The sequence below is a fragment of the Acartia tonsa genome, chromosome 13 (assembly GCF_053477335.1).
Source record: "Acartia tonsa isolate MP-2025a chromosome 13, ASM5347733v1, whole genome shotgun sequence".
Lineage (NCBI taxonomy): Eukaryota > Metazoa > Arthropoda > Copepoda > Calanoida > Acartiidae > Acartia > Acartia tonsa.
The window spans coordinates 5,100,011-5,112,477 of NC_137272.1; the positions used below are offsets into that span (position 1 = coordinate 5,100,011).

A 12,467-nucleotide genomic window follows, 5' to 3' on the forward strand; every position below is an offset into this window, starting at 1 on the left:
GGAAGGCGAAAACGTATCATTAATCCATTGATTCCACCCCTTTTTGAAGGTAAAAGGGTGAAAGTGGGTCATGTTAAAAAAGACTGTGGCGTGCTATTGCGCGCGTAATTTGGTTATAGCTTTGCTTTAGTGAGGTTTAAATCTTACTATTGTTTAGACACGAAATGTTCGGAGAGGAAGAATACCAACAAATGTGGCAGCCGCTACGCAATAGATTGACAATAACATATGAACGACTTCTCAATATAGTTAATGGTGACAATGTCAGTGACGAAGTACGTCGTGAGGTAGCCCGTCTTCTATACCAACAGGGTTATTTAGAAACCGAGTTGGCCCTCACACTATACAACCCAAACAAGGACATGGAGTTTCATGAAGCTAAATTGGGTGAAATTGCTGAGCGGATAACTGCTCAAGAGGGGGCCTGTCTCCAGCTATAGTTCCAGAAGTTGGCCATTTCCGGTTTGAACCAGTTACGGTCAAGTTCTCTACGACTTTATATACAAGATATCCGCAAAAATATCCGCAAAAACACCCGCGGAAATGTCCACATGATGTTCACAAAAATCAACAAAAATCAACAATGAATCAACAGAAAAAAACTGCAAAAAGTTACTGATATGGCTATTGAAATATAAAATTGTTTTTGAAGAATAATACAGTTTAGTTTTATCCAAAAAAGTAAAAGTATTAAAATATCATAAATTATCATAAATTCATTGATTTGTTTAATAAATCCTAGATATCTTGCTATGAACTTTTATTTTTTATGAAGGATGTATAGAGTAATAGGATGTCTGTTAATATTTCGCTATGGATTAATTTTCATTAGCATAAAAAAAAGTGAAGTGAGAAACTGGTTAAAATAAGGGAGATGGGTCAGGGAATTCAACAGGTTAGGGGGAGGAGGGGGGGAAAAAACTAGAAGGGGAGTGGTGGGTGGTTTGTGCGCGGCCGTGACTTCCAGCTAGACAGACGGAGCGGCGCCTATCGTTTGGTATATACTGGGGGGGAGAAAAATAGGGGGAGGGGGGAAGAGTGGTTTTCCGGTAAAGCACGGCAGAATAAAGCAAAAGAATAAAGCAAAAGAGGGGGCGGGGGGGAGACAATTGGTTGTAAAGCATAGGGGGAATACGCGGGAAATCGGAAGTAGGGAAAGTTATTTATTAATTAATAAGTTAAATTAAGATTGAATAATGTATGGTATTAAGACACAAGGGGGGTATAAATATGGGGGTGGGTAGGGTCAAAGTTCAATTGTCTCAGAAATGTCAGATCAAGAAGAGGAAGTTGGACAAGGCCAAGGTGCTTTACCGGATGGGGCGCCGGAAGTTCCGGAGGAGGCTGGAGGAGAAGAAGATGTTCCCCTCCAAGACCAGGTGCAGGAGCTCATCGCCATGTTGAACTCAAGCGATGAAATCGATGATCCTGCACCCGTGCACGGCGTCCAGCAGCTGCTGAACCTCGCGGCAGTGCCTGATCTACTCCCATTTCCGGGGGTAGACAGGCGCTGTCTGGACCTCTGGTTTATGGTCAAGAGGAGGTTAATGGGCGTCGTGTACGAGGGCGACAGACTTATGTGGAGGAGATTCCGCCAAGATGCCATCGATGAGGAGATCCTCCGCATGATGTACTCCAACTATGGGTTAGTCGTGAGGCTAATTTCAGTAATGCCCACGTACGCCCGCTCCTTCCAGGCCAACATGGATTCCATCGCCACCATGGACCGCTTGGTCACCGTCCAGCAGGACCTTGTGGAGGAGCTCCTCCAACAGGAACCCGACGACGTCGATGACTCCAGCGACTACGACGAGTAGATGGCTATGCCCACTACATGAGCTTAACCAGTCCAGTCAGCGATAGTCATATATTAAACAAAATTTTCGATATCTAAATTTGAATAAATAAATATATTTTTGGTCAAAATTATGAAAAAACTTTGTTATTTTTTTATTAGATAAAATAGAGGTAGAGGTTGCGCGATTCGTTAGTTGCTTGATAAAAAATATATAATATAATAGAAGAAGTCAAAGTCAAAATATAAAATGTAAAATGAATAAAGTGGATAAGAAACAAACTATGCTAAAGCTACTCTATACATAGGTATGTATGTCGGTTCCTACGGAACCTACTCGTTGAGATTTGAGGTTAAAGAAATGCTGTTTTATTATTTTTTTGGTATAGAAATTAAGTGCTTACAAAAAGTCGAGGGCTAAAGATACGAATAGAAACTTAGTTAGAACAAAAAATTGTTAAATAGAGGAAGAGAAAAAATAAAGTATTTGCTTTTTTTAAGAAAGTAAGTAATAAGTAAGTAAAATATCTTTCTTGAGAATAATTTTATTATCAATCAGTTTAATTTCAAAAATAAAATATTTGCTTTTTTAAAATATTTGCTTTTTTAAAACTCAATCTTGTTTAGGTAATAAGTAAAACATTTTTTCTTAAAAATATTTTTATTATCAATTAGTTTAATTTCAAGTGGAAGGTTGTTGAATATAGTTGGGAAAGAGTTAAGAGGGGCGTGCAGGAGAAAGTTTCTATTGGTGCCCGGTTCGTAAGCAAAGTTGTTCCTGTTCCTAGTGCCATACGTATGTCTGTCTTGAACAAAATTCCAGGTGTTTTCGAAAATTTTGGGAAAATTGCCTAATTTATAGGCGTGCATAAATTTACAAACATTGAATTCAATTAACAGGTTAAATGGAAGTATGCCATTAGATTTAAAGAATTCAGCTGTGTGAGCTCTGCTAGGTAAATTTTCGATTATTCTAATGGCTTGCTTCTGCAACTTAATGATTGGTGCTAACAGATACATAGGACAGGCAGTGAACAGGAGACAACAATATTCGATATTCGACTTAATATAAGAAGAATAGAGTAGCTTTAAGTGTTTCTTGTCCAACAAATGACGCATTACTTTCATACTATAAATTATTTTAGAGACTTTGCTATAGACTTTTTCAAGATGATAAGAAAACTTCATTTTCTCGTCCAATTGAATTCCCAAGTGTTTGATACTACCCTCATTGGTACCGCTCACAAGATCCAACTTAGTGATTTTTGACTCATCATTTTCGTTATGATTATTCATGTTTACATAGACTTCAAAGTTGGTCTTAGCGGCGAGCTCAGCGGGGGTGAGTATCTCACGGGGGGAGGAAAAGACCATACATTTGGTCTTGCGGGGGTGAATAAGAAGTTTATTGGCATTGTACCATTGGGTCAGTCTGGGGACAAGCTCCTTTGCAAGGTTGATCAATTGTATAATATTCTGCTTTTCAATGAAGCCCACTGCGTCATCAGCAAAGAGATTGATTAGGATCTCTTCACTGCATGAAACAAGGTCATTGATAAAAATCAAAAAAAGAATTGGTCCCAGGACTGACCCCTGAAGTACGCCAATGATAATGAATTCAATTGTGGAGGAGAAAAGGCCCTTAAAATATACACGCTGTTTCCTATTTGCATAATAACTACGGAACCAATCAAGTGCAACCCCCCTTATCCCTGAATTCTCCAGTTTGCTAAAAAGGATGTCCCTATTTATCATGTCGAAACACTTCCTTATGTCCAAAAATATGGCCATACAGGAAGTGTCTCGACTGAGTGCTTGGGTGATCAATGTGCTTAAGTTCAATACATTGTGAAAGGTTGAGATTCCTTTCATGAAGCCAAACTGGCGGTTGCTAAAAAAAGACCGATCTTCCAAGAACTTAACCAGCGTTTCACAGACATATTTTTCAATGGGCTTGGAAAAGTTGTCAATGAGTGAAATTCCTCGATGATTATCTGCCTCGCTGAGTGAACCTGATTTGTGAAGGACAACTATTTTGGAAGTTTTCATTTTTTCAGGAAAAGTGCCATTTTGAAGTGATAAATTATAAACATGTGTTAAGGGAGTGGCAATGGTATCAGCACAGCGAGACAGAACATACATCGAGACATCATTTATGTCTGTGGAACGCTTAGGTTTAATACTACGAATGATATTAATAACCTTGAAGGGGTACAATGGCTCAAAGAAGAGGGAATCTTGACATGGGGGTGGTAAATATTCAAAGAAATTTTTGGGGGTGGAAGGAATTTCAGGCCTTAGGGAAGACCCAATCTGACTAAAATAACGATTAAATTCATTAGCTATTTCTTGGTCATTTTCAATTTTGTTTGGGCCTACTTGAAGGTATGTGCACTCAGGGGAAGATTTACTAAACCCAATGACTTCCTTTAGGGTTTTCCAGAGTTTTTTCCCATCCCCGTTTGCATCTCTTATTTGTTGTCTGTAATATTCAATCTTTGCTCTTCTCACTTGCCTATTGTAATTATTCCTATAGACATTGTAAATACTTTCATTTTCAATTGTTTTGTCTTTTAAAAAGTTGCTGTACAAAATATCTCTATGCAATCTACAACGCAATAAAAAGTCTGACATGAAAGGCTGCTGAGGCTGGGTACGTTTGTTTTTTCGTTTTTTTCTAACTGGACACTTTTCATTATAAAGTCTCAAAAAGGTTGAAATAAAGTTATCATAAGCAATGTTTGTGTTGTCTTGGTTTAAAACGTGATTCCAGTTAGTGTGGTAGAGTGCATAGTTTAAGGCATCAAAGTTTTCATCATTCAATTCTCTTTTTTCAAAGAAATCTGGAGGTTTGGGTTTATTTACTCTGTCTATTCGGAATGAATTAATAATTGGCAAGTGATCGGAGATTTTTGAAGTTAAGACAAAGGAAGACATTAGGTTTTGAATAAAGTTACCTACCCCGAATAAATCAAGAAGGGTTGCAGTGGTTCTAGTTACTCTAGTAGCTCTGGTAACGGTATTTATGATACCGTTAAAGGAAAAAGACTCAATAATTCTCATGGAGTTGCTATTTATATTATTTATTTTGAAAAGATCAAAATTGAAATCTCCTACAATGAAGTATGGTATGCTTAAAGCTGCTATTCTATCAATCAGGTCCAAAAAAAGTTCAAAAAATTCTTCTATTTCAGCACTACTCTGATTGGGTGGCCGATAACAGTTTAGTAAGCAAAACTTTAGTCCATTGTGGGAAATTTTTAAGCAAATAGATTCAAGAATATTTTCTTTAAATGAAAATTTATCAAATAGTTTATCTACTTTATAATATTTGCTTACTAGAATACCCACCCCTCCCCCCCTACTTTTTGTGCGGAGTTTAACATGCCAATCGTAATTATTAATTCCATAGCAATCCATATTTACATCCTTATTCAGCCATAATTCTTGAAAACACAGAACATTTAAGTGGATATCATGTTGTCTAAAGAAGTCTACAGTGGAGACAATATCATTGTATTTAGAATGTAATGACTGACAATTAATACTAAAAATATTGAGAAGGTTTTCATTGAATGTTTTCAGTTTCTGTACGATACCTTGTTCACTTGAAAAAACGCAATTTATTCCGAATTCGTTCTCAAAATCGTTAAAGTAGTCGCCGTAAATCGGATTCATAAGATTTAGACCAATGTTATCGTTTAAGTTACCGTAATCCTGGTTAATCTGATCATTAGGGAGGTTTGTCATAGCAGAGCTGGTCCAGGAGCACCGCAGGAGGAATCGTCTTAACATCAAGTATGGACATCTGAAACACAGTAGATATTAGTGGACAAATAAAAATAGGTAATATACAATATATTATCGTTAAAGCGAAAAAAATTACCATATTTACTATGGTTATTCCGATAGCGTTTAGTTTATGTGTGTGTTGGGGGTGGCAACACATTTCAAGCTAGTTTAGTTCCCCCTACTCATTTTCATACAAGTTCCAAGTATTTTATATGCTAATCAGCAGAAAAATAAGAAAAATAGATTGAAATTAATATGCTATGTTGGCGTTCTAACAAGTTGGGTAATATTTAATATTAATATTATAATAATATAGAGTTTACGTGGATATAAACATTAAGTTTTTCGAAATAAATCACTTTGTAAATGAATTTAAAAATGATGATAATAATTTTGTTAAGTACCTTTTTTTCCGACGTATAAGATACTTAACCTCATGATGTGATTACCGCCTTTGTAGCTTTGCTTTGCTTAGCTTTGTTGGCGGTGTCTCTAGCTTTGGCCCTCGTGGCCACAGGATCAGAAGGTGCTGAGTCAACGACAGGGGCAACAGGTACAGAAGGTGCTGAGTCAACGACAGGGGCAACAGGTACGGAAGGTGCTGAGTCAACGACAGGTGTAGATGCGGCAGATGCGGCAGACGTGGCGGCAAGTGCGGCGGTGTGTGTGGCGGTAGGTACGGCAATAGATGCCGCAGGTACGGCGACAGACACGGCGGCAAGTGCGGCAGACGTGGCGGCAGATGCGGCGGCGGTCACGGCGGCAGGTGCGGCGGTGAGCGCGGCGGCAGGTGCGGCAGTGAAATCAGCTGTAGCGGCGGCTGCGGATGCGACGGCGGCAGGTACTGACTGTGTGGGCTGTGCGGCTGGTGCAACGGCTGTATGTGCGGCGGTTGCGACGGTTGCGGCAGAGTCTATGGGAGGGAACACAGCTAGGTCCCCAAGAGCTGGGGCAGGGGCAGACGTTAAATTATGTTGAATCGTGCTGGAAGGGTGGGCTGTGATCGTACTAAACTGTCTTGGGAAGTCATCCTCTGTTAAGTCAGCCTGATTAGAGAAGAATGTTTTCCTTTCCTCAGGCGCTAGCTTGTTGAAACAAAGGATAGGCGGTGCCTCTGACAGAAAAAAATCCTCGCTTCCAGGTATGGGTTGGGCCATTTCCTTCAGGTCTTTGCCAAACGGGTTAAGGCAGCGTATCCAGCGGCTGCCGTTCTTGAGCTGAAATTGGACATGTTGGCCAGCGACTTTGGCCCTCGAAATCTGGTTTGTGGCATACACAAAGGTCATGGTCTTCCTGTTGAGGTCGGACATATCTTGCTTCGCCTGGACTAACCTATTGGGGAAGAACGGGACCGGTGACGCGTTGTTCCTGGGATTGAACCTCTTGATCTCGGCGTTGTAACGGTCAAGCACAGCCTTCTTATTGTTCATCCACGCGTCGAGGTAGGATCTAGACATAAAACGAAAAATAAAAACGGGGATCTGGCCCTTTGTATATGGGAGCATATGGGCACGCTCGACGATATCACAAAAATGTGAGGGAATATATTCTAATTCTCCACGTTTAAGAGCGGCTTCAAGGGTGGGCCTTATAATGTTTCTAAATATGATAAACTCTGTAATATTTTCACGGCTCCACGGCTGCTGAAAATTCACTATTCTACAACTCCAATCGCGGCACCTTTGCTCTCTTATCGAGTTTTGTAGAAGTTGAAATTTGACGAAATTTTCTCTCGACGATTCAATAGAGTTTAAATAGTCTTTTTGTTGTGTAATCGTGGTCCTAATCGCTTTTTGTTCACTTGCAACAGATTTAGCATCTACGAAATTTTCTATACCTTCGATAGATTGAATTTTAACATTTAAATCTGAGACTCTCAATTTAATATCGTTTATTTCGGTTTTATGACTGGCAAAAGTACTATGAATAAGCTCATCCCTTACCTTAGCTATATTCGCATCGTATTCTTTAAACTTAACATCCAAAGCAGCGTCCAAATTTGTTTTAAACTTTGACCAATATTCTGGGTTGTCACACGTACTACAGGCCATGATGAAGTGAAGATGGCGGAACCGAGGGTGCTGAGTGAGTGTGGGTCAGCTGACCAATGGTGGGACGCGAAAAAATGTTAGCCAATGGGAGAGCTTATTTGTCGGGAGTACTTTGCGCCGGTAAAAATGTTGCCAGACCGATAAATTATCATAAAATTATCAAAAAAAAATTTGAGAGTGTTTTCACCAAAAATTGTTCATTAAGTTAAAGCGATTAGGTTACACATAAGTTAAAAAAAAACTTTTAATTCATTAATGTTTTATTTTCACTTTTTTTGTGTTAACAATTGACCGATACGTTAACACATACACATTGCCAGGCCTAAATACGAGGTGCCCTCTGGCTACAGTGTCTTCCCTTTCCTCCAACTGCGGAGTGACCACGGGCAGTGGGGAGAGGGGAACTAGTTGAGAGAGAGGGGGAAGGTAGAACTGAGCTTAACACATGGGGTAGGGCGGGGGAGAGCTTGCTAAATGCGTGTGCTCAGCCCGACTCTCTGAACTAAAACTAAAACTAAAACTAAAACTAAAACTAAAACTAAAACTAAAGTTATCATTCTTTATATATTCACAAAGTTTCATTGAGATATGTCAATTAATTGGGGTGCTAGATCGATTCCTAGATTTTTAAGTTTTCATGATTTTTTCGATTCCTATTAAAGATAGAAGTCTAAAATTTTTAAGGATCAATTCAGATTTTGCACACTTCTATAAAGTTTTGAAGAGATTTGCTTATTGGTTGGGGTGCTAGATCGATTCCTAGTTTTTTAAGTATTCAAGCTTTTTTTCAAGTCCATATAGATGGCTGAAATTTTCAGATATTGCATAAGATTACATTTTACATAATTCCACAAAGTTTCATTAATATTTACTTATTGGTTGTGGTGCTAGATCGATTCCTTGATTTCCACATTATAAATCATGAAAGGTTTCGTGATTTTATATAAATTTTTATTTTGTGTTTAAATACTCTATAGTTCATTTTGGATGTTCTTCCATGATTTTTGAGCTTCGCTACTTATGGATGTTGTCATCCTTGTTTAAATTCAAGTTTTGCAGTTGCATTTATTATGCCTTTTGGAGAAAAAACACTTGTGGTGCAATGAATTTTTGAGGGGGGCCTAAAAATTTCAAAGTGAAATTACTGGGCAAAATACTTGTAAAAAAGTGTTCAAATTTTTACACAAGTGTTTTTTTTTACCAAAATGAATAATAAATGCAACTGCACTACTTGAATTTAAAAAAAAAGTCGGGGAAAAATCCCTTGATGATGAACTTGTTTCAGATCTTTTCTGTGATGTTTGTATGATTTTTCATAATGCTTCCTTAGAAACCTCCCTCTCCCTTTTTTTAAATTGAAAATATTGGGAAGGTGGTTCTTATTGACCAAAACCTGTTATACCCTTAACCCATTATAACCTAATCTAACTATCTATGCTGGACTAGACACTCTGCCATGAGGGCAACCGATATATTTTGTTTTACAAAATATCATCAAAATTAAACAATAAACACCCTTTCTGAAGGGATAAGACAATGGACGATAAATTGATGTTCATCCCCAACGATTATACCAAAAATTAACCCTTCTTTAGATTAAAATTAGTTGCTAGAATGTTTTAAAACTCAACTTAAAGAATCAACCAATCAAAAGTCCCTATAGTTGTTAAGCCAACCAATAAAAAACATTATTATAAAACTTTAGGGACTAGTGTAATAAACGGCCCATTGCCCCCCCCTCTCTCTACCTGTATAGTTTGCATGTAAGGCACAAGAAAGCTTAATTCATTCCCCTCCTGGGGGGCAGCTCTACGTTTCCTGCGTCTCTTCTCGGTGTGACACGCTGTAAAATGTTTGTTTAGCACGCCCCTAAAAAAAATAATAGTTATTTCTCGCATCGTATTATAAACAGCTTTTCGCGGATATAAAATGTACAATTATAAGATTAAATAAAACCATTTTTTAACCCCGAGGTGCAAAAGACATGGGCTAAAAGAACTGGTTTTAATCTTATAATTCTACATTTTATATCTGCGAAAAACTGTTTATAATACGATGCTAGACATAATTTTTTCGTATGGATGAGAAACGGTTCTAACCCACCGGATATTAATTGGTTTCGAACGAATACGAGAAACTTTAATCACGAAACCTATAAATCATAAATTGATGAACAAATTATGTTAAACAGAATGAACCTAGGTAAATAATTTTATAGGGGAAAATATTGAACATGTTCAACCCAATTAACAATTTATTTAAGACCAATAATAGTTGCAAAGCGACCCGACGTGATTATAAAACTTTGAGAACCCGTATGAATTAAATTCAAATGTCCCATTCCTCCCTGTTAAAATATGAGAGTCAAGACTCTGAAGTTCCTTAGGTAACCTATACTGTTACAAAGATTTCGTGATTTTTAAAAATAAATCTCCAATTATACACAATATTACATTTTAATCTTTTTTTATGAATTTGACGAATTTAAGCACATGACACTCTTTTGCTGACCCCCCCCCCTCCCCCCCCCCCCAAAAAAAAAATAATTTTGATATACCTGTGTTGGAATAGCTTGCCACAGACGGGACAGGTGACCTTCTTGCCAGTGTGAAGCACCATATGCAACCCTAGGGAACCTTGCTTTACCTGAATATTAACACAGCTCAGTAGAGAGTGAGTGATTAGAGGATTTATGTGCATTGAAAAACTTTTGTAATGGACTACGATAGAAAAATAAAAGACTAAAAGACGACATTTTTAGAGATGCATGTTGTGCGGCATTGTTAATTTTGATTCTCCCAGAGAACATCTCCGCCTTTTTGAAGTCAGTTTTGCCGTATATTTTTGGATACATTTGTTAAACTTTTCAGAGTTGGTAGTGTAAAAACTGCTTGCGATGCAAGGAATAAAGATGATATTATTATTTAAAGTGTTTTTAACCATTCCAAACATAATTTAAATGATCCATATAGCTTGCCACAGACAGAACGTGACCTTCTTGCCAGTATGGAGCACCATATGCAACCCGAGAGATCCTTGCTTTACCTTAATATTAAGACAGGGCATAGAAAAACCCAAGTTTTAACTAAACTTTGACTCATTAGAAGTAATTTTTCTTTAGAGTATCATTATCAAACAGTGAAATAATAGAAATTTAAAAATATTTTAGTCCAACTATTGTTTTCCCATAATATTCTTATATATTAGTAACAGAATGTCTGTCTGTATGTACCTAAATATCTCTATAACTATTGAATCGGAACCTAGTATCATATGATTTTCATTTTTGGGAAAATTTTGTTGACTTTTTCTAGAATTGATATCCATTGCATTGATTTTTAATAAAAGGTGGCGCTATTACACAAAGTACCCTCTTGAGATCTGATGCCCCCCACCCTTTTTTTGTAACAAAATAAAAAAAGGTGGTTGGGGATAGTTTTTGGTTTGTTTGTTTATTACGAGCCAGATTAGGTTAGATTATATTAGGTACTGGGTATCTTTTCAGGGTTAGGGACCCCAGAGGTGTTGTGCATACGAAAAAACCTACCATTTAATTATAAAATTATATAAGTGCTCTACTGGCCACTTCTGGAAAAGCACCCCATCATGGAAAAATTTAGAATAGTTATTTATCGTATCGTATTATAAACAGCTTTCCACGGATATAAATGTACAATTTTAAGATTAAAACTACTTTTATTAGCCCCAAAATGCCAAAGGTTTTAATGTTATTATTGTACATTTTTATATTCGTATAAAACTGGGTGGATATAATACGATACTATATCTACATAATTTTTCAATATAGCTGAGAACCGGTTTTAATCCACTGGATGTTAATTGGTTTCGAAGCAATACTGTAAATAAAATACCACATACCTGTTTTCCACAGATTGAACATATAACCATTGGCATGGTATGGTTCTTTAAATGTAGATCCAATGACTGTATTCATTCATACAAAGATCCATTAAACAAATCAATAATAGTGCTTGAGGCAAAATTCATAATGTCGGAGAATCGGCTACGAGTTGAAGATCACGCCGCATCATACTAGAGATAGTAAAATTGTTCTTCTAATATTATTTCTAGAATATTATGGAGGGAATGGCAACTCATTACTTATCACATCAAGGACTTTCAGATAAAAAACTGCAATCAAATGGCAAGTAGTCTATAAGTTGTTATATTACTTAACACCCAGGATGTAAGATTGCTGTGTTATAAAAGACGATGGCAAACCCAAGGTACTTTGAAGGCACACTCCGGCCCTAATCCTTATATGGCATTGAACTTTTCTTTGGGTATTCTGTACTGTGTCAAATGCGTTGTTTAAGTCTAACATACACAACATAATATATAAATAGTATATTAGTTGCTTCCCCCATAGAATATCTAAGGGAGGCCGGAAGAGGTCAGGAAAAAAGCCTTAACCCACCTGAAAACATATATACAGCTTCCCTGAAAAGTAAAATCAACTTGGACCAGTGGTTATCGAAATCTTACGCTAGGAAAAAAAACTTTGATTTGATAAGCTAAGACTTTGAAAAGCTAGTTTTTTTCAGTCATATCGTTAGTTTCAAAAACTAATTTACGGCTTCAAAATATTAAAATTGGTGCCAAATATTGCTAAATTCCCTCATTTTCATACTGGGGGTTAAACGTGTGAAAGAAAGGGGTTAAATAGGTATTTGATAAATATTGAAATAGCTATACATTTTCATACGGCCAGGATATCGTTGTAAATCACTAATTATCCCTTTCAAAAACTTAGCTAGACCGTTTGATTTTATTGGGCAATTTGAGTTTTTTAAAAAAAAGTGGATTTC

General features: G+C 37.2%; 2 protein-coding genes across 5 annotated transcripts in view; both read right to left on the reverse strand.

Moving 5' to 3' along the window:
- Positions 1–12,467, reverse strand: part of LOC145304528 (uncharacterized) — a 40,875-nt gene that overhangs the window by 16,402 nt on the left and 12,006 nt on the right. For 3 of the 4 annotated variants that reach the window (XM_080146423.1, XM_080146426.1, XM_080146425.1), the window contains exons 7-9: positions 11,518–11,583; positions 10,196–10,284; positions 9,387–9,507 (exon numbers count right to left, since the gene is read on the reverse strand). In XM_080146423.1, coding sequence (XP_080002549.1) covers positions 9,387–9,507; positions 10,196–10,284; positions 11,518–11,583 — 276 coding nt within the window. Of the gene's footprint in view, positions 1–9,386; positions 9,508–10,195; positions 10,285–10,632; positions 10,684–11,517; positions 11,584–12,467 lie in introns of all 4 variants that reach the window. The other variant, XM_080146424.1, reaches the window with a different exon arrangement.
- Positions 6,002–7,919, reverse strand: LOC145335525 (uncharacterized). Its single transcript, XM_080181312.1, has 2 exons — positions 7,531–7,919; positions 6,002–7,036 (listed from the first exon to the last, which is right to left on the reverse strand). The coding sequence occupies exon 2, from the start codon at positions 7,015–7,017 to the stop codon at positions 6,022–6,024; it is 996 nt and encodes a 331-aa protein (XP_080037438.1). The 5' UTR covers positions 7,018–7,036; positions 7,531–7,919; the 3' UTR covers positions 6,002–6,021.

Coding starts and splice junctions, on each gene's coding strand:
- LOC145335525 (XM_080181312.1), bottom strand. CDS start 7,017: ATGAACAATAAGAAGGCTGTGCTTGACCGTTACAACGCCGAGATCAAG.